At 38.2% G+C, this 26,112-nt stretch overlaps 2 protein-coding genes across 7 annotated transcripts in view; one reads left to right on the top strand and one right to left on the bottom strand.

The window, feature by feature from the left end:
• Positions 1-26,112, top strand: part of LOC105490297 (intraflagellar transport 88) — a 123,444-nt gene that overhangs the window by 68,474 nt on the left and 28,858 nt on the right. For all 6 annotated transcript variants that reach the window (XM_071081676.1, XM_071081680.1, XM_071081679.1 and 3 more), the window contains 3 exons: positions 1,088-1,203; positions 16,235-16,287; positions 18,695-18,760. In XM_071081676.1, coding sequence (XP_070937777.1) covers positions 1,088-1,203; positions 16,235-16,287; positions 18,695-18,760 — 235 coding nt within the window. The remainder of the gene's footprint in view (positions 1-1,087; positions 1,204-16,234; positions 16,288-18,694; positions 18,761-26,112) is intronic.
• LOC105490300 (EEF1A lysine methyltransferase 1) overlaps positions 1-26,112 on the bottom strand; it is a 146,983-nt gene that overhangs the window by 8,414 nt on the left and 112,457 nt on the right. The window lies entirely within an intron of this gene.

Here is a 26,112-nt window from a genome sequence, read left to right on the forward strand (position 1 = left end):
TTGTTTTGTTTTGAGATAGTCTTGCTCTGTCGCCCAGGCTGCTGCACAGTGGTGTAGTCTCGGCTCACTGCAGCCTCCTCCTCCTAGGTTTAAGCAGTTCTCTTGCCTCAGCCTCCCGAGTAGCTGGAATTACAGGCGCCTGCCACCACGCCCAGCTAATTTTTGTATCTTTAGTAGAGGGACATTTCACCATGTTGGCCAGGCTGGTCTCGAACTCTTGACCTCAGCTGATCTGCTCACCTCAGCCTCCCAAAGTGATGAGATTACCACCACGCCAGGCATGAGGTTAGGTTTTTACTTGTTTTAATGAAAAAAAATGAAATAGGTCTGGGTGAGGTGGCTCACATCTATAATCTCAACACTTTGGGAGGCCAGAGTGAGAGGATTGCTTAAGACCAAGAGATCAAGACCAGCCTAGGCAACATAACAAGACCCCATCTCTAAAATAATAATTGTAAAAGGATAGGTGTGGTGGCCCTTACCTTTAATCCCAGCACTTTGGGAGGCCAAGGAAGGCAGATCACTTGAGGCCAGGAGTATGTGACCAGCCTGGCCAACATGAGGAAACCCCCTCTCTACTAAAAATACAAAAATTATCCAAGTGTGGTTGTGGCATGCCTGTAATCCTAGCTACTCAGGAGACTAAGGCACAAGAATTGCCTGAACCCAGGAGGCAGAGATTGTAGTGAGCCAAGAACGCATTTAGTACACTCCAGGCTGGGCGACAGAGCGAGACTGTCTTAAAATAATAATAATTAATAATATTAATAATAAAAAGAAGTATAAATTCATTTTTCTCTTGAAGCACGATTTGCATCTCTTTTTTATTCTTTTAAATATTTAATTGAATTCAGCTCATATATTGTTATAGCAAAAGTATTTACAGATAATTGAAAAATGTGTCAAGCAAAGCTTAGGTTTTCTAAATATTATAGAGTTTCAGAATTTACAAAGTATTTAGGACAGCTCATACTCCTTTATTAAGAAATGTCATATTGGATAAATTTATTCAATAGGTAAAGTATTCAAGAAGTAAATTATATGTTGCCATTGAAGTTGTATTGTTACATTCCATATATTTTTCCAGTCATATAGGTATTTTCCTTGTAATATTGAAGTCATTGAGTGGCTTGGAGCCTATTACATTGACACCCAGTTTTGGGAAAAAGCCATTCAGTACTTTGAAAGAGCTTCTCTTATACAGTAAGTAATCATTAGGATTTTATGTTTAGTTAATGTCATGTCTTGAGTTTTTTTAATCCCTAGAATTAGTATCTGATTTCAAGAACAGATGTTGATGGACGGACATTCATAAATTATTTTTGTTTGTTTGTTGTTTGTTTGAGACGGAGTTTCGCTCTTGTTTCCCAGGCTGGAGTGCAATGGCATGATCTTGGCTCACTGCAACCTCTGCCTCCTGGGTTCAAGCGATTCTCCTGCCTCAGCCTCCCGAGTATGTGGGATTACAGGCATGTGCCACCACGCCCGGCTAATTTTTTGTGTTTTAGTAGAGACAGGGTTTCACCATATTGTCCAGGCTTTTCTCAAACTCCTGACCTCAGGTGATCCACCCGCGTCAGCCTCCCAAAGTGCTGGGATTACAGACATGAGCCACTGCATCTGGCCAAATTATTTTTATTTTCTTATATTTTATTCTATTTGACTTGGTATTTATTGTGATAAATGTATTTCCCTTTGCATAGAATTTTAAAATATCCTCTTTAAGGTACTTTTCTTTATGTGTTTTTCTTATTCATACCTCAGCAAACAATTATTATTTCTTTATCAATGAGAAAATGACTATCTCCATCCTAGGACAAAGTTTCATTTCTAAAAGAGTCTTAATACAAAACAGTTTTGTTGGTTTCAATTTATAATTGATATATATTAAAAATTAAAATGTTTTCATTAAGTTCATATCAGAGTATTTTATACATATCTGATTCAAAAAAATTCAAAAATATATATTTTTTATTGTACTTTAAGTTCTAGGGTACATGTGCACAATGTGCAGGTTTGTTACATATGTATACATGTGCCATGTTGGTGTGCTGCACCCATTAACTCATCATTTACATTAGGTATATCTCCTAATGCTATTCCTCCCCCCCCGCTGCACAATAGGACGCAGTGTGTGATGATCCCCTTCCTATATCCAAGTGATCTCATTATTCAATTCCCACCTGTGAGTGAGAACATGTGGTATTTGGTTTTCTGTTCTTGCGATAGTTTGCTGAGAATGATGGTTTCCAGCTGCATCCATGTCCCTACAAAGGACACGAACTCATCCTTTTTTATGGCTGCATAGTATTCCATGGTGTATATGTGCCACATTTTCTTAATCCAGTCTGTCATTGATGGACATTTGGGTTGAATCCAAGTCTTTGCTGTTGTGAATAGTGCCGCAATAAACATACGTGTGCATGTGTCTTTATAGCAGCATGATTTATAATCTTTTGGGTATATACCCAGTAATGGGATGGCTGGGTCAAATGGTATTTCTAGTTCTAGATCCTTGAGGAATTGCCATACTGTCTTCCACAATGATTGAACTAGTTTACAGTCCCACCAACAGTGTAAAAGTGTTCCTGTTTCTCCACATCCTCTCCAGCACTTGTTGTTTGCTGATTTTTTAATGATTGCCATTCTAACTGGTGTGAGATGGTATCTGATTGTGGTTTTGATTTGCATTTCTCTGATGGCGAGTGATGATGAGCATTTTTTCATGTGTCTGTTGGCTGTATGAATGTCTTCTTTTGAGAAGTGTCTGTTCATATCCTTTGCCCACTTTTTGATGGGGTTGTTTGTTTTTTTCTTGTAAATTTGATTGAGTTCTTTATAGGTTCTGGATATTAGCCCTTTGTCAGATGAGTAGATTGCAAAAATTTTCTCCCATTCTGTAGGTTGTCTGTTCACTCTGATGGTAGTTTCTTTTGCTGTGCAGAAGCTCTTTAGTTTAATTAGATCCCATTTTTCAATTCTGGCTTTTGTTGCCGTTGCTTTTGGTGTTTTAGACATGAGGTCCTTGCCCATGCCTATGTCTTGAATGATATTACCTAGGTTTTCCTCTAGGGTTTTTATGGTATTAGGTCTAACATTTAAGTCTCTAGTCCATCTTGAATTAATTTTCATATAAGGAGTAAGGAAAGGATCCAGTTTCAGCTTTCTACTTATGGCTAGCCAATTTTCCCAGCACCATTTATTAAATAGGGAATCCTTTCCCCATTTTTTGTTTCTGTCAGGTTTGTCAAAGATCAGATGGCTGTAGACGTGTGGTATTATTTCTGAGGGCTCTGTTCTGTTCCATTGGTCTATATCTCTGTTTTGGTACCAGTACCATGCTGTTTTGGTTACTGTAGCCTTGTAGTATAGTTTGAAGTCAGGTAGCGTGATGCCTCCAGCTTTGTTCTTTTAGCTTAGGATTGTCTTGGCAATGTGGGGTCTTTTTTGGTTCCATATGAACTTTAAAGCAGTTTTTTCCAATTCTGTGAAGAAAGTCATTGGTAGCTTAAGGGGGATGGCATTGAATCTATAAATTACCTTGGGCAGTATGGCCATTTTCACAATATTGATTCTTCCTATCCATGAGCATGGTATGTTCTTCCATTTGTTTGTGTCCTCTTTTATTTCACTGAGCAGTGGTTTTGTAGTTCTCCTTGAAGAGGTCCTTTACATCCCTTGTAAATTGGATTCCTAGGTATTTCATTCTCTTTGAAGCTATTGTGAATGGGAGTTCATTCATGATTTGGCTCTCTGTCTGTTACTGGTGTATAAGAATGCTTGTGATTTTTGCACATTGATTTTGTATCCTGAGACTTTGCTGAAGTTGCTTATCAGCTTAAGGAGATTTTGAGCTGAGACAATGGGGTTTTCTAAATATACAATCATGTCATCTGCAAACAGGGATAATTTGACTTCTTCTTTTCCTAACTGAATACCCTTGATTTCTTTTTCTTGCCTGATTGCACTAGCCAGAACTTCTAACACTATGTTGAATAGGAGTGGTGAGAGAGGGCATCCCTGTCTTGTGCCAGTTTTCCAAGGGAATGCTTCCAGTTTTTGCCCATTCAGTATGATATTGGCTGTGGGTTTGTCATAAATAGCTCTTATGATTTTGAGATACATTCCATCAATACCGAATTTATTGAGAGTTTTTAGCATGAAGGGCTGCTGAATTTTTTGAAGGCCTTTTCTGCATCTATTGAGATAATCATATGGTTTTTGTCTTTGGTTCTGTTTATATGCTGGATTACATTTATTGATTTGCATATGTTGAACCAGCCTTGCATCCCAGGGATGAAGCCCGTTTGATCATGGTGGATAAGCTTTTTGATGTGCTGCTGGATTCGGTTTGCCAGTATTTTATTGAGGATTTTTGCATCGATGTTCATCAGGGATATTGGTCTAAAATTCTCTTTTTTTGTTGTATCTCCATCAGGCTTTGGTATTAGGATGATGTTGGCCTCATAAAATGAGTTAGGGAGGATTCCCTCTTTTTCTATTGATTGAAATAGTTTCAGAAGGAATGGTACCAACTCCTCCTTGTACCTCTGGTAGAATTCAGCTGTGAATCCGTTTGGTCCTGGACTTTTTTTGGTTGGTAGGCTATTAATTATTGCCTCAATTTCAGAGCCTGCTATTGGTCTATTCAGGGATTCAACTTCTTCCTGGTTTAGTCTTGGGAGAGTGTAAGTGTCCAGGAAATTATCCATTTCTTCTAGGTTTTCTAGTTTATTTGCGTAGAGGTGTTTATAGTATTCTCTGATGGTAGTTTGTTTTTTCTCTGGGGTCAGTGGTGATATCCCTTTATCATTTTTTTATTGCGTCTATTTGATTCTTCTCTCTTTTCTTCTTTATTAGTCTTGCTAGCGGTCTATCAATTTTGTTGATCTTTTCAAAAAACCAGCTCCTGGATTCATTGATTTTTTGGAGGGTTTTTTGTGTCTCTATCTCCTTCAGTTCTGCTCTGATCTTAGTTATTTCTTGCCTTCTGCTAGCTTTTGAATGTGTTTGCTCTTGCTTCTCTAGTTCTTTTAATTGTAATGTTAGGGTGTCAATATTAGATCTTTCCTGCTTTCTCTTATGGGCATTTAGTGCTATAAATTTCCTGTGTCTCAGAGATTCTGGTATGTTTTATCTTTGCTCTCATTGGTTTCAAAGAACATCTTTATTTCTGCCTTCATTTCGTTATGTACCCAGTAGTCATTCAGGAGCAGGTTGTTCAGTTTCCATGTAGTTGAGCGGCTTTGATTGAGTTTCTTAGTCCTGAGTTCTAGTTTGATTGCACTGTGGTCTGAGAGACAGTTTGTTACAATTTCTGTTCTTTTACATTTGCTGAGGAGTGCTTTACTTCCAATTATGTGGTCAATTTTGGAATAAGTGCGATGTGGTGCTGAGAAGAATGTATATTCTGTTGATTTGGGGTGGAGAGTTCTGATGTCTATTAGGTCTGCTTGGTGCAGAGTTGAGTTCAATTCCTGGATATCCTTGTTAACTTTCTGTCTCGATGATCTGTCTAATGTTGACAGTGGGATGTTGAAGTCTCCCATTATTATTGTATGGGAGTCTAAGTCTCTTTGTAAGTCTCTAAGGTCTTGCTTTATGAATCTGGGTGCTCCTGTATTGGACGCATATATATTTAGGATAGATAGGTCTTCCTGATGAATTGATCCCTTTACCATTATGTAATGGCCTTCTTTGTCTCTTTTGATCTTTGATGGTTTAAAGTCTGTTTTATCAGAGACTAGGATTGCATCCCCTGCTTTTTTTTGTTTTCCATTTGCTCGGTAGATCTTCCTCTATCCCTTTATTTTGAGCCTATGTGTGTCTCTGCATGTGAGATGGGTCTCCTGAATACAGCAGACTGATGGGTCTTGACTCTTTATCCAATTTGCCAGTCTTTGTCTTTTAATTGGACCATTTAGGCCATTTACATTTAAGGTTAATATTGTTATGTGTGAACTTGATCCTGTCATTATGATATTAGCTGGTTATTTTGCTCGTTGATGCAGTTTCTTCCTAGCATCGATGGACTTTACATTTTGACATGTTTTTGCAATGGCTGGTACCTGTTGTTCCTTTCCACATTTAGTGCTTCCTTCAGGAGCTCTTGTAGGGCAGGCCTGGTGGTGACAAAATCTGTAAGCATTTGCTTGTCTGTAAAGGATTTTATTTCTCCTTCACTTGTGAAACTTAGTTTGGCTGGATATGAAATTCTGGATTGAAAATTCTTTTCTTTAAGAATGTTGAATATTGGCCCCCACTCTCTTCTGGCTTGGAGAGTTTCTGCTGAGAGATCTGCTGTTAGTCTGATGGGCTTCCCTTTGTGTGTAACCTGACCTTTCTCTCTGGCTGCCCTTAACATTTTTTCCTTCATTTCAGCTTTGGTGAATCTAACGATTATGTGTCTTGGAGTTGCTCCTCTCGAGGAGTATCTTTGTGGCATTCTCTGTATTTCCTGAATTTGAATGTTGGCCTGCCCTACTAGGTTGGAGAAGTTCTCCTGGATGATATCCTGAAGAGTGTTTTCCAACTTGCTTCCATTTTCCCCGTCACTTTCAGGCACACCAGTCAGATGTAGATTTGGTCTTTTCACATAATCTCATATTTCTTAGAGGCTTTGTTCATTTCTTTTTATTCTTTTTTCTCTACACTTCTCTTCTTGCTTCATTTCATTCATTTGATCTTCAATCACTTATACTCTTTCTTCCAGTTGATCGAGCTGGTTACTGAAGCTTGTGCATTTGTCACGTAGTTCTTGTGTTATGGTTTTCATCTCTGTCCGTTCTTTTAAGGTCTTCTCTGTATTGATTATTCTAGTTATTCATTCATCCATTCTTTTTTCAAGGTTTTTTGTTTCTTTGCACAGGTTACGTAGTTCCTCCTTTAGCTCTGAGAAGTTTGATCAACTGAAGCCTTCTTCTCTCAACTCATCGAAGTCATTCTCTGTCCAGCTTTGTTCCATTGCTGGCGATGAGCTGCATTTCTTTGGAGGGGGAGATGCGCTCTGGTTTTTTGAATTTCCAGCTTTTCTGCACTGCTTTTTCCCCATCTTTGTGGTTTTATCTGCCTTTGGTCTTTGATGATGGTGACGTACTGATGGGGTTTTGGTGTGGGTGTCCTTTCTGTTTGTTAGTTTTCCTTCTAACAGTCAGGACCCTCAGCTGTAGGTCTGTTGGAGTTTGCTTGAGGTCCACTCCAGACCCTGTTTGCCTGGGTATCAGCAGCAGAGGCTGCAGAAGATAGAATATTGCTGAACAGCAAGTGTTGCTGTCTGATTCTTGCTCTGGAAGCTTTGTCTCAGGGGGTGTACCCCACCGTGTGAGGTGTGAGGTGTTGGTCTGCACCTAGTGGGGGATGTCTCCCAGTTAGGCTACTCAGGGGTCAGGGACCCGCTTAAGCAGGCAGTCTGTCCGTTCTCAGATCCCAACCTCCACGCTGGGAGATCCACTGCTCTCTTCAAAGCTGTTAGACAGGGGCATTTACCTCTGCCGAGGTTTCTGCTGCTTTTTATTTAGCTATGCTCTGTCCCCAGAGGAGGAGTCTACAGAGGCAGGCTGGCCTCCTTGAGCTGTGGTGGGCTCCACCCAATTCGAGCTTCCCGGCGGCTTTGTTTACCTACTTAAGCCTCAGCAATGGCGGGCGCCCCTCCCTCAGCCTCACTGCCGCCTTGCAGTTAGATCTCAGACTGCTGTGCTAGCAATGAGGGAGGCTCCGTGGGCGTGGGACCCTCTGGGCCAGGTGTGGGATATAATCTCCTGGTGTGCCATTTGCTAAGACCCTTGGTAAAGCGCAGTATTAGGGTGGGAGTTACCTGAGTTTCCAGGTGTTGTGTGTCTCAATTTCCTTTGGCTAGGGAAAGGAATTCCCTTCCCCCTTGCACTTCCCAGGTGAGGCGATGCCTCGCCCTGCTTCAGCTCTTGCTGGTCGGGTTGCACCCGCGGACCAGCGCCAACTGTCTGACATGCCCCAGTGAGATGAACCAGGTACCTCAGTAGAAAATGCAGAAATCACCCATCTTCTTTGTTGCTCACAGTGGGAGCTGGAGGCTGGAGCTGTTCCTATTTGGCCATCTTGGGCACACCCCCTCAAAAATAATTTAATACATCATCATCTGCTTTGTAGTTGGCCATTTGAATTTTAAGATCAAATGTCCCTTGGAATAATTTGAATGATTTGAATGATAAAGAAATGCTTAAGTAAAATAATTTCTGTTTGGAATTTGTATTAGGCAATTCATTTTTATGATATTTATTTCACATAAATTTTTTTTGAGAATTATAAAATTAATTACCAAGGATGAGGAGATAGTTTTAGTTTAGTTACGTCTTTAAGATTAAAGCTATTTCAGTAATACACTGTAAGCTTTTTAATTACACGTAATACTACTCTAACATTAGCCGTTAGCTCATGCAAGACCCTCCCTTCTTTGAGGCTCAGTCTGCCACTGTTCCATTTTTAACTCCTATTTCTAAATGTGAGATGTTGATTAACAGTCAGTCCCTTACCTAGTCTAGCTTATATTCTTGCTTTTCATTCCATCAGTATTCTAGCCCCACAAGTTTTGACCTCCCTAACTCCATTGATCTTTACCCTCTCTTAGTTCAGTCACCTGACTCATCTGATTGTGATGATTACTAACACATTTACACCAATAAAATCTTTCCTCTTTTTTTTTTTTTGAGACGGAGGACAGAGTCTTGCTTTGTCACCAGGCTGGAGTGCAGTGGTTTGATCCCAGCTCACTGCAACCTCTGCTTCCCAGGTTTAAGTGATTCTTCTGCCTCAGCCTCTGGAGTAGCTGGGATTATAGGCACATACCACTACACCTAGCTAATTTTTTTTTTTTTTTTTTTTTTTAGTAGAAACGGGCTTTTTCACCATGTTGGTGAGGCTGGTCTTGAACTCCTGCCCTCAAGTGATCTATTCGCCTCAGCCTCCCAAAGTGCTGGGATTACAGGCGTGAGATACTGCGCCCAGCCTACACCAATAAAATCTTGTTACAACATCCAGCTGTCTGAACATAACCTCTTATCTTTCCAACTTCCATGCTCCCTATTTTCCAGTGTATTTTTCTTTGGTGATATTGAGACCTCCCCTCTTGACCTTCCCCTTATCTTGCAGTCTCAGCCTCCTTCTGACTTTAATTCTGAGCTTATCCATACTAGATTGCTTAATTGGCCACATCTTTTCCCTTTCTTGCTAACATTCCTGTTTTTTTTCTCTCTCTCTTGCTTTACTACCCCATTTATTCCAAGAGATTTCAGTTCTTAGGTTATTCTAGCCGTTGATGCCATTTCTTTACACAGGCTGTGAAGCACTGTCAGAGGAAAATTATGTAACCAGGTGAATTGATGCCACACAGATCTGTGTGATAATGAGCACTGCTCATCAGTCTTAAGTATTTCTCTCCCTCCTGTTTCTCTCATCTCTTCAATTCCCCTATGTATTTTATGCCTCAGTTTCCCAGAATATAGAAGCCTTTTTTAGAAACCTTCCTAACATTTCTCTCTCCCTACTTTCCTATAAACTTACTTCCACTTGCACCTGCTGTTAATCTCCTTCTCAGTGACAGAAACTTATTCAGTATACATTCATTATATTACATCTCTTTTGAGCGTTTGTTTTCTATACCATATATCTTAATTTTCACATTTTCTTTTTTTACATGCTAAGCTTTGATTTGTTCTATAAGTTCTACTGCTACAATAAAATGTAGGCTTTTTGAGAAGTGAGAGTATTAGTTCTTATGTCACATAGTTCTTTACGTATTCTTTAATTATTCTTTACATGTCAACTTGGCATGTAGTTGAATTAAATTTCTTTACTGTAGAAACTCCTCGCCTTGCTGTATCTCTTAGATTTTTATGGTTTTTAGTAATATAGTGTTTTTGGCAATTGGTTTAAGCCTAAACTGTTGTCTTTTATTTTCTTTACATTCATAAATCATGTATTAAAATATGAAGAAATCCTAGTTCTGACCGGTCCACTTAATGTAATTCCATTCTTAAGCAGCATTAGGTAATGTTCTTTAATATTGATTGTGATGATGATTATTATAAGACACCATCAAGTGGACCAATATAGGCATTATGGCAATTCCAGAAGGGGAAGAGAGAGGAAAAGGGAGGAAAGAGACTATTTGAAGAAATTATTGCCATACTTCCCAAATTTGAGGAAAGACATGAATCCAGAAGTTTGCACAGGTCAGTGAACTCTATGTAGGAAAAACCCTAAAAGATCCACAATGAGACACATTATGATCAAACTATCCAAAAACAAAGAATCTCAAAAGCAACATGAGAAAAGTAGCTCATCACATACAGGGACCCTCAGTACGATTATTAGTAGATTTCTCACCAGAAACCTTGGAGGCCAGAAAACAATGGAATGATATAAAGTCCTGAAATTTAAAAGCAAACAAACAAAACACAAACTGTCAACCAAGAATTCTGTATCCTGTCCAAGCGTGATGGTTCATACTTGTAATCCCAGCACTTTGGAGGCCCAGGCAGGTGGATCACCTGAGGTCAGGAGTTCGAGACCAGCCTGGCCATCATGGCAAAGCTCCGTCTCTACTAAAAATACAAACATTAACTGGGTGTGGTGGCAGGCGCCGGTAGTCCCAGCTACTCAGGAGGCTGAGGCATGAGAGTCGCTTGAACCTGGAAGGTGGAGGTTGCAGTGAGCAGAGATCGCACCACTGCACTCCAGCCTGGGTGGCAGAGCAAGATTCCATCTCAATAAATAAATAAAATAAAATAAAGTAAGTTTTTATTGTTCAAGTGAGATGCTTATAAGTTTCAGATGTTAATTGTAATACCCAAGATAATCATTAGGAAAATAACTAAAAAATCAAATAGTACATTATAAAAAATTGTTAGGCAAATAACTAAAAATCGAAATAGTACACTAAAAAAAATCACCAAAATACCAAAAAAGGGTAGTAATGGAAGAATTGCGGAAGAAAAAACATATAACACATGCAGGAAACAGATAGCAGAAGCAAATCCTTCTATGTCAATAATCACATTAAATATAAATGTATTAAACTTTCCCATTAAAAGAAAAAATTAGCAGATTGAATAAGAAAATCAGGGTCTATTTACATACTGTCTACAAGAGATGCACTTTAGATATAAGGACACAAAAGAGGTTGAAAGCAAAAGGATTGAAAAAGATACTCCAAACAAATATTAATGGTAACCAAAAGAGAGCTGGGAGGCCGTATTATTGCCAGACAAAATAGGCTTTAAGTCACAAAAGGTTACAAGAGCCAAAGAATGACACTATATATTGGTAAAAGGTTCATTACTGCAAGAATGTACAACACTTAAAAACGCAACAGAGGAGCCCCAAAATGTATGAAGCAAAAATTGATATAATTAAAGGATGAAATAGACCTCAATATTAGTTTGAGACTTAATACTTTCAAAAATGTGTGTTGCCTTCTGTGAACCTCACACAGAAGATAAATAAGAAAATAAAGACTTAAGCAGTTTATAAACCAGGTAGACCTAACAGTCATACACAAAACACTGAACCCAGCAACAGGAGATTATACATTCTTAAGTGTACGTGGAACATTCTCCAGGATAAACCATAGGTTAGGCCACAACTTAATAAATTGAAAAGATTGAAGTCATACGAATTATCTTCTTCTGTCATAATATAATGAAACTAGAAATTAATAACAGAAGGAAAACTGGAAAATTCACAAATATGTGGAATTAAAGAACACACTCTTAACTAGTGGATCAAATATGAAATCACCAGGGAAGTTAGAATATCCCTGAGACAAGTGAAAATGAAACACAATGTACTAAAACTTAACAAGATGCTGCAAAAGCAGCCCTAAGAGGGAAATTTATATCTGTAAGCACATTAAAGAAGAAGAAAGATCTCAGGTTAGTAACCTAACTAAACACCTTAAGGAATTAGAAAAAGAAGAGCACTTTAAACCCAAAGCTAGCAGCAGGAAGGAAATAACAGTTAGAGCAGAGATAAATAAAACAGAGAACAGAAAAGCTGTAGAGAAAATCAACAAAATGAGAAATTGATTCTTTGAAAAGCTCAACCAAATTGACAAATCTCTAGCTAGATGGACTAACAAAAAAAAGAAAACTTGATTACTAAGATTAGAAATGCAAGTAGAGGCCTCACTACCAATTTTACAGAAATAAAGAGTTATAAGAAAACTTTGCCTCAACAAATTAGATAACCTAGATAAAATGGACAAATTTGTAGAAACACAATCAACCAAACCCAACTCAAGAAGAGATAAAAAATCTGCATAGACCTATAACCAGTAAGGAAATTAAGTCAATAATAAAAAATATTCCAAGAAAGAAAAGCCACGGGCTACATGGATTCACTGGTAAATTCTGCCAGACATTTCAAGAAAAATTCACACCAGTTTTTTCAAATTCTCCTAAACATTGAAGAGAAGGTAAACACTTCCTAACTCAGTCAATTAGGCCAGCATTATCCTTATCCCAAAGGCAAACAAAGACACTACAAGAAAACTACAGACTAATGTCTTTTGTGAATATAAATGCAAAAATACTCAACAAAATACTAGCAAACCAAATTTAGCCACATAGTAAAAGAAGTACATCATTCGCAAGTGGAATTTACTCCCAGAATGCAAGGATAGTTCAACATATGAAGATCAGTCAGTTTAATACTTCACATGAATAGAATGAAGGAAAAACTCACGTGATCATCTCAATTAATGCAGAAAAGGCATATGACAAAATTCAACATCCCTTTGTGATAAAAATACTCAAATCAGGAATAGAAAGAACTTCCTTAACATGATAAAGTATTGTATGGAAACTCACAGCTAACAGGATACTGAATGGTGCAAGAGCAAAAGCTTTCTTTCTTAAGATCAGAAACAACGATGCCCACTTACACTGCTTCTAATCAACATGGTACTGGAAATTCTAGCCAGAGCAGGTAGGCAAGAAAAAGAAATAAAAGGCATCTACGTTGGAAGAGATGAAGTAAAAATTAACCCTGTTCACAGATGACATGATCTTATATGTAAAATCTCTAAGGAATCCACATAAAAATTTTAGATATAATAATAAAACAAATTCAGCAAAGTTGCAGGATATAAAATTAACCCATAAAACTAGTTGTATTTCTATGCATTTGCAATGAAAAATCCAAAAAGGAAATTGAGAAAAAAAATTCCATTTACAGTGGTATCAAAAAGAATAAAATAGGGATTAATTTAGCTGTGGAGGCAAAAGACTGTCCCTTTTCCATTGAGTGGGCTTGGCACCTTTTGGCACCTTTGTTGGAAATCAATTTACCATATATATGAGGATTTATTTCTGGGTTCTAGATTCTATTCTTTGGGTGTATATATCTGTCCTTCTGCAGTAGTACCACACAGTTTCAATTATTGTAGCATTAAAGCAAATTTTAAAATCAGGAAGCATGAATTCTTCAACTTTGTTCTTTTTCAAATTGTTTTGGCTATTCATGGTTCCTTGAGATTCCACATGAATATTAGGGTGAGTTTTCCTATTTTTGCAAAAACACCATTGAGATTTTGATAGGGATTGCACTGACGTTATAGATCACTTTGAGTAGTATTGTTTTCTTAAAAATATTAAGTCTTCCAATTCAGGGACACACATGCCTCTCCATCTATGTCGTCTTTAATTTCTTTCAACAATGTTGTATAGTTTTCAGTGTATAGTAAGTATATACCCAAAGGAATTGAAAGCTGAGGCTCAAACAGATACTTACACAAACATGTAAGATAAGATACTTACACATGTTTGTGTAAGTATCTCATCTGTTTGAGCCTCAGCTTTCAATTTACGATAGCCAAAAGTAGCCTCAGCATTATTTATAGTAGCCAAAAGGTAGAAACAACCCAGGTGTCCATCAACAATGAATAAACAAAACATGGTACAGTAGTCCACCTTTATACAGTATTTTGCTGTCCACAGTTTCAGTTACCCTCAGTAAAGTATAATAAGACATTTTGAGAGAGACAGAGACCACATCTACATAATTCTATTATAGTTTATTGTTTTATTTTATTAGTTATTGTTATTAACCTCTTACCATGCCTAAGGTATAAATTGAACTTTATCATAGGTATGTTTGTATAGGAAAAAACATAGTATATATAGGGTTCAGTAGTATTTGTAGTTTCAGGTATCTACTGGTGATCTTGGAACGTATCTACCACAGATAAAGGGGGACCACTGTATATACATAAAATGAAATATTATTCCACTATAAAAAGGAAGTTCTGTTACATGCTACAATATGGAAGGACTTTGAAAACATTAGCTAAGTGAAAGAAGCCAGACACAAAAGAACAAATATTCCACTTACATGAAGTGTCTAAAATGGGCAAATTTATAGAGATGGAAAGTAGATCAGAAGTTACTGGGAATTGTGGGAAAGGGAATGAAGAGTTACTGTTTAATGGTTGCAGAGTTTCTGTTTGGTGTCATAAAATGTTTTGGAAATAGTGGTAATGGTTGCACAATATTGTTAGTGTGAGAAATGCCACTGAATTGTACACCTAAGAATGGTAAATTTTGGCAAATGTTATGTTATATATAGTTTATCATAATTTTAAAGAATTAATACACTAAAACCATTGTATTGTGTCCTTTAAGTAGGTAAACTGCATGGTATCTGAAGACTATCTCCGTATTCAGCAGTTAATAAAAGGATACGATACTGCCAGGTGCAGTGGCTCATACCTGTAATTCCAGCACTTTGGGAGGATGAGGCAGGTGGATTTCTTGAGCTCAAGAGTTTGAAACTAGCCTGGGCAACATGGCAAAATATCTTTTAAAAAAAATAAAATCTAGCCTGCCATGGCAGTGTGCGCCAGTGGTCCCAGCTACTTTGGAGGCTGAGGCAAGAGGATCGCTTGAGCCTGGGAAGGGGAGGTTGCAGTGAACTGAGATCATGCCACTGCACTTCAATCTGGGTGACAGACTGGGACCCTGTCTCAAAAAAAAAAAGTTAACATACTATATGATTGTATTCATTTCTAGTTCAAAAACAGGCTAGATTGACAGTGTTAGAAGTCATGATAGTTATCTTTATAGAGGAAGGAAGGTAATGTATTCAGAAACATAAATAATAATACCACATGGTAAATGCAATGTTAAGTGATTCTAGGGTGTTAGGAGAGCATATGGAACAGTCTATCCATGTGGCATGAGCAGAGAGTAAAGAGGTTGGAATGACCCTCTAAGCAGACATGGTGGTGTATAAAAAAGCCAGGAGCCTAGCAGATGCAGGGGATACAGGGAAGCCCGTGCTGCTGTGTGAATGTGCTGTGACATGAAATGTTAAGCGAGGCATGGTGGAAGATGAGTTGGAGAGGCAGAAAAGATCTAGAAAGTAGATAAACTGGGTTAGAATCTTGGATTTAGCATGTAGGTGGAAGGGAGCTAACAGGCTTTAAGGAGGGAAGTAATGTGGTTAGATATGTATTTTATTTAGATCACAGTGGGTGGCCGTGTAGGCAATGGATTTGAAGTTAAGTAACTTGCCCCAGTAGCAGGGCTGTGATTTAAAGATTCCAAAGCCGGTAGGTTTGCCGTCAAATCGAGTCGGAACTGAGGTTTTCTTTGAAGCCGTCCGGCTTCTACTTAGAAAGGAGATTCAAAAAATGAGACAAGCATGGATTGTTCCCTAGGTGTTTCTGTCTTCATATCTTGCCATACTGAGATATTTTTAACAGAAGTATTTAGAAATCCTGGTTTTGGTTATTTATTTTAGAAAAGAAATTTCTTTTTAAGGGACAAAAAGGTATTAGTAGAATTTTTTTACTCTCTCTTTTGTCGAAGCCTGATTCTTCAAACACTAGATCAAAAATTGCTTCTCAGGTACTAAATTTGCAAGCAAGTGTAAGTCTTATGATAAAAGATTATAGCAAAAGTAATGATCCTTTAAGTTTAAAGTAGAATGCAGTGGTTTTTAACCAAACAGGTTAAGTGGTTCTCATATGAATATCTAAATAAAGGTATGAACTAGAGGAACTTTGAAGAACACTTAAATTTTTATGTTTTAATATAAATATGACAGGCAATACTGAAGGAAATTATATATCTGCTGTTTTCAATAATAAAAATGCTCTAACAAAAGGTCAAAAAGTAATATAAAATAGTAGATATATAGCTTTATAAAACTGAGCATCACAGATTTATATCTAATTTCATCTCATTTATTTCTTTTATAGGCCTACACAAGTGAAATGGCAGCTGATGGTAGCTAGTTGTTTTAGAAGAAGTGGTAAATGCTTTAGTTTTATTCATTTTGTAGATATTTTGCTTCTTTCCTTCTAGATAATCATACATATAAATGTGTTCCAGTTGCATATCTGCTTATTAAAACACTAACTTTTTATAACTGTACATATTCAAAGCATTGTGTGAAAAACACAATAATTACTACATACAAAAAAAGTTGTGCTTACAAAGTAGATATTAATCATGTATTCCAATACTTTTCTTAAAAACAGATTTATTATTTCTCAAACTTAACATGTAATCATTTTCACAAGTTAGCCACAGAAAAAAAATGGGCGTACTATATACATTATATGACCATTTTCTACTCAGTTGGTTCTAAATGTCCTGTGTGCTCGGCCAAATTTATGACATTTGTGAAGCCTGAGAAAAGCTCACACTGAGACAAGTGCGACTATATGTTTTTTATACCGAAGATCACTAGCTATCTTGGTTTGTGTTTTGTTACTGCTTTTATTAAATTCTTGCTGATGACACATGTCCTGAAGGATGAAGATGCTATTAGTTTTAGGCTAACTGTGAAGTGAATAATATACATAAAATGTCAAAGATCAAGCTGGGAGAGAAATGTTAACAAATTTATAATCCCTCTTGTAGAGCATAAAAATGGCCCAGGAAAAGAAAGTATTCAATCTAAGGGAAGAGGGAAGCACAGGTTTTCAAAGTGTCGGCAGTTTGTTCTCACCCGGTGTGCGGGGAGGTTTCCTTCTGTATCTCTGTGAGCACCTTCAGAATGGCACCAGAAATGTTTTAATACATAACTCAGTGTATGCCTCAGATCATTTCAGGGGGGGTCTGTAATTCTTATTGGATATACAACATGACTATACCATATACATTCAATTTATATCAACATGAGTTCTCAATTGCCTATGTTCATTTCAACGTCAGTCATATAGAAAGTATATATATACACATACGAACTATTCTAAATTATTTAAAGACATAGCCTGCTTCAGTTATGGAAATACAGGTTAGAAGCAGCAGCTAGCATTGAGAACTGGCTTTGTGTCAGATGCTTCCTGTCTCTATTTCATCACTCTTGTAGAGAGAGGCCCAGAGAAATTTATAACTCATTTGCTAAGATTTTAGGAAAGATCTTTGACCCAAATTCGTTTTTCCTATTCTTTGCTGCTACATGAAACTAAATTATTTTGTTATAAATTGCTTTCTATAAACTTTTTAATGTTTAAAAAACCGTAAAGGCTGGGCACAGTGGCTCACACCTGTAATTTCAGCACTTTGGGAGGCTGAGGCGGGCAGATCATGAGGTCAAGAGATCGAGACCATCCTGGCCAACATGGTGAAACCCCATCTCTACTAAAAATACAAAAATTAGCTGGGCGTGGTGGCACATGCCTGTAGTCCCAGCTACTCGGGAGGCTGAGGCAGGAGAATCGCTTGAACCCGGGAGACGGAGGTTGGAGGTTACAGTGAGCTGAGATTGCACCACTAAACTCTGTCTGAAAAAAAAAAAATTAATAACACAAAAGTGTTTATTTATTTATTTATTCATTCACCTATTTATTTTGAGACAGAGTTTTGCTCTGTCACCCAGGCTGGGCTGCAGTGGCACTAATCTCAGTGCAGTGCAACTTCCACCTCCTGGGTTCAAGCGATTCTCCTATGTCAGCCTCCCCAGTAGCTGGGATTATAGGCGTGCGCCACCATGGCCAGTTAATTTTTGTATTTTTAGTATAGAAGGGGTTTTACCATGTTGCCCAGGCTGGTCTCAAACTCCTGACCTCAAGTGGTCCACCCACCTCGGCCTCCCAAAGTGCTGGGATTACAGGAGTGAGCACCACGCCCAGCCCAAAAAAACTATAAAAACATCTTAAATATTTTCCAACTAAATGGATGACATTGACATTACTATAAGTATATAACTTAGATTATTTTTAAATTTGTCAGTTCATCTGGAATAATCTTTTTTAGAAAATTGAGTGGATCTTAATTTTTGCCACTAAAATATTTAAAGTGAACCAGGCTCAGCAATGTGCATCTATAGTCCCAGCTACCCTGGAGGCTAAGACAGGAGGATTGTTTCAGCTCAGGAGTTTATAGGCTGTAGTGCATAATGATTGTGCCTGTGAATAGCCACTGCACTCCAACCTGGGCAACAGAGTGAGACCTCGTCTCTTAAAAAAAAAAAAAAAAAGGAAGAAGCTAAATTTCAACTATCACCCATTTACTTCTGCTTTAACCCTTATTTCAAATTTATTTTATCTGTACATTTTTCTTCTAAAAGTTATATTGAGTGGTATAAAAAACATGAAACCTTTCTATTAAACCATTAAATAGCCAGTATGTCAGTTAAAATTAATATTTTTCTGAATCCTGTTAGTTTCTATAATTTGCTAATATGCTATATTTTTCTCATTTGTTTATAGGTAACTACCAAAAAGCATTAGATACTTATAAAGATACTCACAGAAAATTTCCAGAAAATGTCGAATGTAAGTGGCATTACATAATATAACTTGGAAGTGATAAGTTCTCATATTTTATGTTCTAATATATAATTACATTTGCTACAGTAATTGTATATGTAAATACCAATCTATAATTTGTGATACTTTAAATATTTTATAGGATCAAAAAATTTGACTATGCAAGTACATATTTTTATATAACTAATTGTTGATGGATTTAAATATACCACAGAATTTTTTTTAATACTAAACAAATACATATTTCAGATTCTATAGAATTTTAAGAAAGCATTTGGCCTATGGTTGATTTTTCAAAGTTTGTAAACCTGTGGTGTTTTATAGGAAAGACATTTTTAACTGTCCATTTTAGTAAACAACTTTTTAAGGTTGAGAAAATAATTTTAGGGTTTATAAAAATAGAACATTAATATCTTGCTGATATAATAGCAAATAATTTTTTTACTTAGAGTCTTGCTCTGTTGCCCAGGCTAGAGTGCAGTGGTATGATCTCGGCTCATCACAACCTCCACCTCCTGGGTTCAAGTGATTCTCCTTCATCAGCCTCCCTGGTAGCTGGGACTCTAGGCACGCGCCACTGTGCCTGGCTAATTTTTATATTTTTAGTGGAGACGGGGTTTCACTGTGTTGGCCAGGCTGGTCTCAAACTCCTGACCTCGTGATCTACCCGCCTTGGCTTCCCAAAGTGCTGGGATTACAGGCATGAGCCGCTGCACCTGGCCCCAAATAATTTTTAATGTTACTTCAATTTTAAAACATTATGTTAATATGCTGCTTACTCACTTGTAAAGTTATCTTTGTAGAAGATATTCATTTATTTACTATCTTGTTGCACAGTGGATTGATGCAACTTACAGTATTAATGTGAAGTATTGTAGCAGTAACAGAATCAAGAAAAACATATTCTCACTAAACTATGAATTTGTCCCTGAATAGCCTTGCAGCCAAAGGAAAGAAAATGTTACAAGTAGTTGTATAATTTTTACTGTTTTATGTGGAAATATAAAGCAATTTATTGGGAAGAAGTATTTCTTCAACTCTTAATTCACTTCTCTTTAGACATTGAGAGATACAGTAGATAAAATCATTGAAAGATACAGTAGATAAAATCATAGAAAGATACAGTAGATACTTTCTTAAATAACATCCCTATAGCAAATAAAATAATATGCTGGAAACGACCATGTTAAAATTTGTTCTTGAAGGCTGGGCACAGTGGCTCACACCTGTAATCCCAGCACTTTGGGAGGCTGAGGTGGGCAGATCACCTGAGGTCAGGAGGTCAAGACCAGCCTGGCCAACAGAGCGAGATTCTGTCTCAAAATAAATAAATAAACAAATAAATAAACAAATTTGTTCTTTGATGACAATGAACACAAAACAATGCATTACAATTTAGTAAAAACAAATCTTTTCTGAGCCAAGTTTTCTGATGGCCAAGGACTAGATGTACTACATGTTTCTTCACTAACGTATTTCTCCATTTGGCTTTCTAGAAATGCTCAACAGCAGTTAGCTTGGCTATGGTCTTTGGTAGGAGTGTAGGAGCAGGGTGTTCTCTAATGCTGATTAGAAGTAGACTCATTAATTTAATAGCAGTAGTTTTCACAAATGCCAGTCAGGAAATAGGCTACATGGGAATTACTTCTAGAACTTTTTTTTTTTTTTTGAGATGGAGTTTTCTTCTTGTCACGTAGGCTGGAGTGCAGTGGCATGATCTTGGCTCACTGCAACCTCTGCCTCCCAGGTTCAAGAGATTCTCCTGCTTCAGCGTCCCTAGTAGCTGGGATTACAGGCGCACGCCATGACGCCCAACTAATTTTTGTTTTTAATAGAGACGGGGCTCTACTAAAAACAAAATCACTCTTCAAGCGATTCTCTCGCTTCACCCTCCCAAATTGCTAGGATTGCAGGTGTGAGCCACCACGCCCAGCCTAGAACTTTTTTAAAGTACAAATTTCTAGCCCTACCTAGAAAGATTTTCATTTAGATTTGCAGTGGACGCAGGCATCTGTTTTTTCCTATTTCTTTTTAAAGAACTTTCTATGTGATTCTTAATCTCAGTCATATTAGAGAACTAGTGCTTTAGAGATTAAATGAGAGATAGCAGTAATAACTTTTCTTGAAAGTGGAGCAACCCAAAAGTCTGCTAGGCCAGAGTTTCTCAGCCTTGGCACCTCTGACATGTGAGATTGTGCAGTTCCACATTGTGGGAGGCCATCCAGGAGGTTATGGAATGTTTAACAAAATCCTTTGCCGCTATCCAATAGATTAGCTAGTAGCGCTCCCACCCCCACGTAGGAAAACCAGAAATGTCTCTAGACATTGCCAGGGCCTCTTGGGGGTGCAAAATTGATGCCAGTTGAGACTCTTGCAGTAACCATAGCACCTCTGCACTGGGCCAGAAAGGGGAATGTCTTCAAGGAAGGCCAGGTTTTTTTCTTAAGAGTATGAGTCACTCTAAGAATCGAATGAATGATTGTCTATGCGATAGGGGGTGTCTCAGATAACTTTGGCCTATTTAATTTTCAAAACAAATGTAATCAATACTCTACCTTAACTGTAGTCGTTGAAAAAACATTTACACCTGTGGAATGTGCTGTTTTAAGAAGAGTAGTTTTCTGGATAAAACTAGCAGGATAATTTAGTTTTAAAATATATTATTCACCAAAAATTGACCTGCTTTACAGAGTTATAGATGATATACTAAATTTCAGAGAACATCCACCAAAAATAATGATTTTTACTTTACATTAAATGTTTCTGGCTATGCGTGATGGCTCATGTCTGTAATCTCTACACTTTGGGAGACCAAGGCCGGAGGATTGCCTTAGCCCAGGAATTCAAGACTAGCCTGGGAAGCATAGCAAGACCTTATCTCTTCTAAATATGAAAAAAATAGCAGGGCATGGTGGCGTGCTCTTATAGTTCCAGCTGCTGAGGAGGCTGAGATGGAGGGATCACTTGAACCCAGGACTTCCAAACTGCAGTGAGCTGTGATTGTGCCACTGCGCTCCAGCCTGGGCATCTCTAAATCTAAAAAAAAAAAATTCCTAAGCCACTCTTTATTTGCAGAAACTACAAATTACCTTCTTATTATGAATTATTAATATAAATGTATATGCAAAGGCAATTTATATAGTAATGTGTGACATTTTAAGTTACTTTATACTATTAACTTCTACAATACTTTATGGTCTTTTTTTTTTTTTTTTGAGACAGAGAGTCTCACTCTGTCACCCAGGCTAGAGTGCAGTGGTGTGATCTCAGTTCACTGTAACCTCTGTTGCCCGGGTTCAAGTAATTCTCCTGCCTCAGCCTCTGGAGTAGCTGGGATAACAGGTGCCTGCCACCATGCCCAGCTAATTTTTGTAGTTTTAGTAGGGATGGGGTTTCACCATCTTGGCCAGGCTGGTCTTGAACTCCTGACCTTATGATCTACCCACCTTGGCCTCCCAAAGTGCTGGGATTACAGGCGTGAGCCACCATGCCTGGTTCACTTTAATGGTCTTAAATTGCTTGTATATTTACAAATTATTGTGGAGTTGAGTGACTACTCTGTTCCAGACGTTGTTCTGGCACTGTGGATGTAGCAGAAAACAAAACAGACCAAAACTTTGGTGTCATGGAACTTGTTTCTAGTGGGAAGAGAAAAGACAATGAACAAATAATATCAGTAGTTGTAAGTGCTATGAAGGAAAAACAGGTAAGGAGATAGAGAATATGGGAGGGACTGGTATTTGAGACAGGGTTGTCATGGAAGGGCATTCTATTAAATTAGCATTTGAGCAGAGACCTGAAAGAATAGAAAGAAGCAAGCCATGACAATGTGGAGGTCAGTGTGGTCGAAGCACAGTGGACGATGTGATGGGGAGAGAGAGGCAGAATGGGCGGGCCAGGACCTGTAGATCCCCACAGGCTTTAGGTCAGGGCTTCAAATTATATTTTTGGGGAGATGATGAACCATTGGAGAATTTTGTGTGGAACAATAATACAATTTGACATATGTTTTCAAAAGGTTCTAAAGTATGATTAACTCAATCTTCTGTGCCTGAGATCCAAATCAAAAGATTGTTTTGGCTGCTGTATGAGAATAAGCTGGGGTGGGCAGTACCTAAATGCAAAATCACAGTATTCACTTGGACTAATGAGATAGCAGTGGAGGTAGGCAAGACGGATTCTGAATATGTATCAAAGGTATCAGTGCTAGCACTTGCTGGCCATTTAGATGTGAGACATGAGGGAGAGAGTGTCATGGGTGACTGGGCAGCTGGAAGGATGGAGCTGCCATCCACTGAGATGTGAGAAACTGGGGAAGAAGCAGCTTTTGGAGGGAAAAATCAAACCCTTTTTTCAGATGTGTTGTGTTTGAGCTGCCTCTTCAGTGTCCAAGAGGATGTGTTAAATAAGCACTTAGGGAGAAGTTGGGGCCATCTGCATATACATTTATTTCAGCATGTTTAGCACACATTTTTGTGTTCTGTTGTTATATGTACTATCAGCAATATTTTTGGAAAAAATGAGTGTTCACTAGCTTTAAGACTTTCCTGTTTCTTTATCCATTCATTTGTTCCCCAGAACTTTTACCAACTATTTTTTATGTGCTGGGGATACAACAGATATATCAACTTGATTTCTGCCTCCTAGGACTCACAAATAGTTAACTGATATGGGATAATAAATGAGATAACTGAAAAATGTGCCAAGTGCTGTCAAAATACAGAGGAGCTCTTAACTCTGCCCAAACTAGGGGACAATTGACATAATGAGGTTTTACAGAGGAAGTAACATTTGAAGTGGCCTTGAAGGGTACGTTTACCCGGAGGGGAAGGCAGGAACAGGCACTGCAGGTAGACAGCAGCATTAGTAAGGGCAGAGGTAGAGGGATGCAGAGTCTGTTTCAAAAGGTAGTCTATTGTGGAAAATGTAGCAGATTGAACTTGTGTTTTCTTATACTACAAACCAAAAAAAGACAGTTTATAAAAAGTATAATAAATGCAGCTGGGTGCAGTGGCACACACCTGTAATCCCAGCACTTTGGGAGGCCGAGGCGGGTGAATCACGAGGCTAGGAGTTCAAGACCAGCCTGGCCAGCAGGGTGAAACCCCGTATCTACTAAAAATACAAAACATTAGCTGGGCGTAGTGGCAGGCGCCTGTAATCCCAGCTACTTGGGAGGCTGAGACAGGAGAATTGCTTGAACCCAGGAAGCAGAGGTTGCAGTGAGCCGAGATCACGCCACTGTGCTCCAGCCCAGGTGATAGAGCAAGACTCCATCTAAAAAAGAAAAAAAAAAAATTATAAATGCACAAGAACAAAGAGATAATTAAATTTTAGGAAAGTTTTCTGCTTAGCAGATCAGAAGAACTGCAGGAGTAGGTAGGTAGTGGAGAAGTCAGCAGAAGCAAAACAAGTCATGACATAGAACCCCAGGAAATCCCAGGAATTGGAGGCATCAGAAAATGGGAGGTGTGCTGGCTGCTTCTGAAAATAAGAAGGTTGGCTACAAGTCTGGATGAGACACAGCTAGATTTTCAAATGCCCTACCTAAATCGTACAGCAGAAATTTAGGCAGAATGCAATGATAATGTTGGTGGATGATGTGGGGAGATGTATTTGAAAGATGTTTAACAGAGCCAAAATGATTAATTATAGAAGTAGGAAAAAGAGAAGAAAAACTTGGAACTCGAAGTTCAAGGAAAGAGAAGGGAGGGTGAGGGTGACATTTGAAGAATGTAGCAAGGTCCAGGGAAACTTTTTTTTTCTTTCTTTTTTTTTTTTTTTTTGAGACAGTCTCGCTCTGTTGCCCAGGCTGGAGTGCAGTGGCGCAATCTTGGCTCACTGCAATCTCTGCCTCCCAGGTTCAAGCAATTCTTGTGCCTCAGCCTCCTGAGTTAGCTGGAATTACAGGTGCACACCACCACATCTGGCTTTCTTTTTTTTTTTTTTTTTTTTTTTTTTTTTTTTTTTTTTTTTGTATTTTTAGTAGAGATAGGGCTTCACCATATTTGCCAGGCTGGGGAAAACTTTTTTTTTTTAAAGGATGAATAGAGGTGAATGTTTCTTTGCCTAATGGGAATTATCTAGTAGAAAAGGAAAAATTGAAACAATGCCAGGGAAGGAATAACAGTATAGGATAGATAGGTTAACTTTTGAAAGGTACTAGAACCTTCCTCGTACAGGAGAATATGTAAAAGTCAGCCTAATGAAAAGGAGAAGGATCTTTTAATCAACATCCTTGTAGACCAAGTACAGGAACTAAGGCCAAGCCATACACTTCACTCTTGGCAAATACAAGGTCTTGATAGATCTTTCCTCATTTCAACCCAAATAAGAGAAAGCCAGTACAGAGCTATGAAAAAAAAATGCCATTAAAAAATAGTTTTTATGACCTAGAAAAATAGAAGAGTTCAAAAAATTTATTACAGGAACCAGAAGAAAATTTGTAGAAATATTTGGCCCCTTCTGTAAGATTCAAGAAATACATAACCTCTATTTACTTCAGAGGCAGAAAGTCACAGGCTGAGGTGAAAAGATAATAGGATGTTACAAAAGAAGGGGGATGATAATAGGACAATATATAAGAAAAAAGATAAGGAAAATAAAAATATACAGCAAAATTAAAATCTACCTGGAGGCAGTACAGAGCTGAAAATCATAGTAGTAATTAGAAAACTATGTTACTCCATAATTCTAAGAACAAAGACTGAATAAGATAAGATACAGAAGATAAGTAAGAGAAGGCCAGACGTGGTGGCTCATGCTTGTAATCTTGGCACTTTGGGAGGCCAAGACAGGTGGATCACCTGAGTTAAGGAGTTAGAGGCCAGCCTGGCCAACTTGGTGAAAACCCATCTCTACTAAAAACACAAAAATCAGCTGGGTCTGTTGGCGGGTGCCAGTAGTCCCAACTACTCAAGAAGCTGAGGCAGGAGAATTGCTTGAACCCAGGAGGTGGAGGTTTCGGTGAGTCAAGATTGTGCCACTGCATTACAGCCTGGGGGACAAGAGCAAAACTCCATCTAAAAAAAAAAAAAGACGACGAAAATAAGTAAGAGAAGCTTCCAAGATGGACAAATAGAAACAGCTCCAGTCTACAGCTCCCAGCGAGATTGACACAGAAGATGAGTGATTTCTACATTTCCAACTGAGGTACCTGGTTCATCTCATTGGGACTGGTTGGACAGTGGATGCAGCCTACAGAGGGTGAGCCGAAGCAGGGCAGGGCGTCGCCTCACCCGGGAAGCGCAAGGGATCAGGGGATTTCCCTTTCCTAGCCAAGGGAAGCTGTGAGTGACTGTACCTGGAGGAACAGTACACTGCTGCCCAAATACTGTGCTTTTCCCACAGTCTTCATG

Source organism: Macaca nemestrina, chromosome 16 (genome assembly GCF_043159975.1).
Source record: "Macaca nemestrina isolate mMacNem1 chromosome 16, mMacNem.hap1, whole genome shotgun sequence".
NCBI lineage: Eukaryota > Metazoa > Chordata > Mammalia > Primates > Cercopithecidae > Macaca > Macaca nemestrina.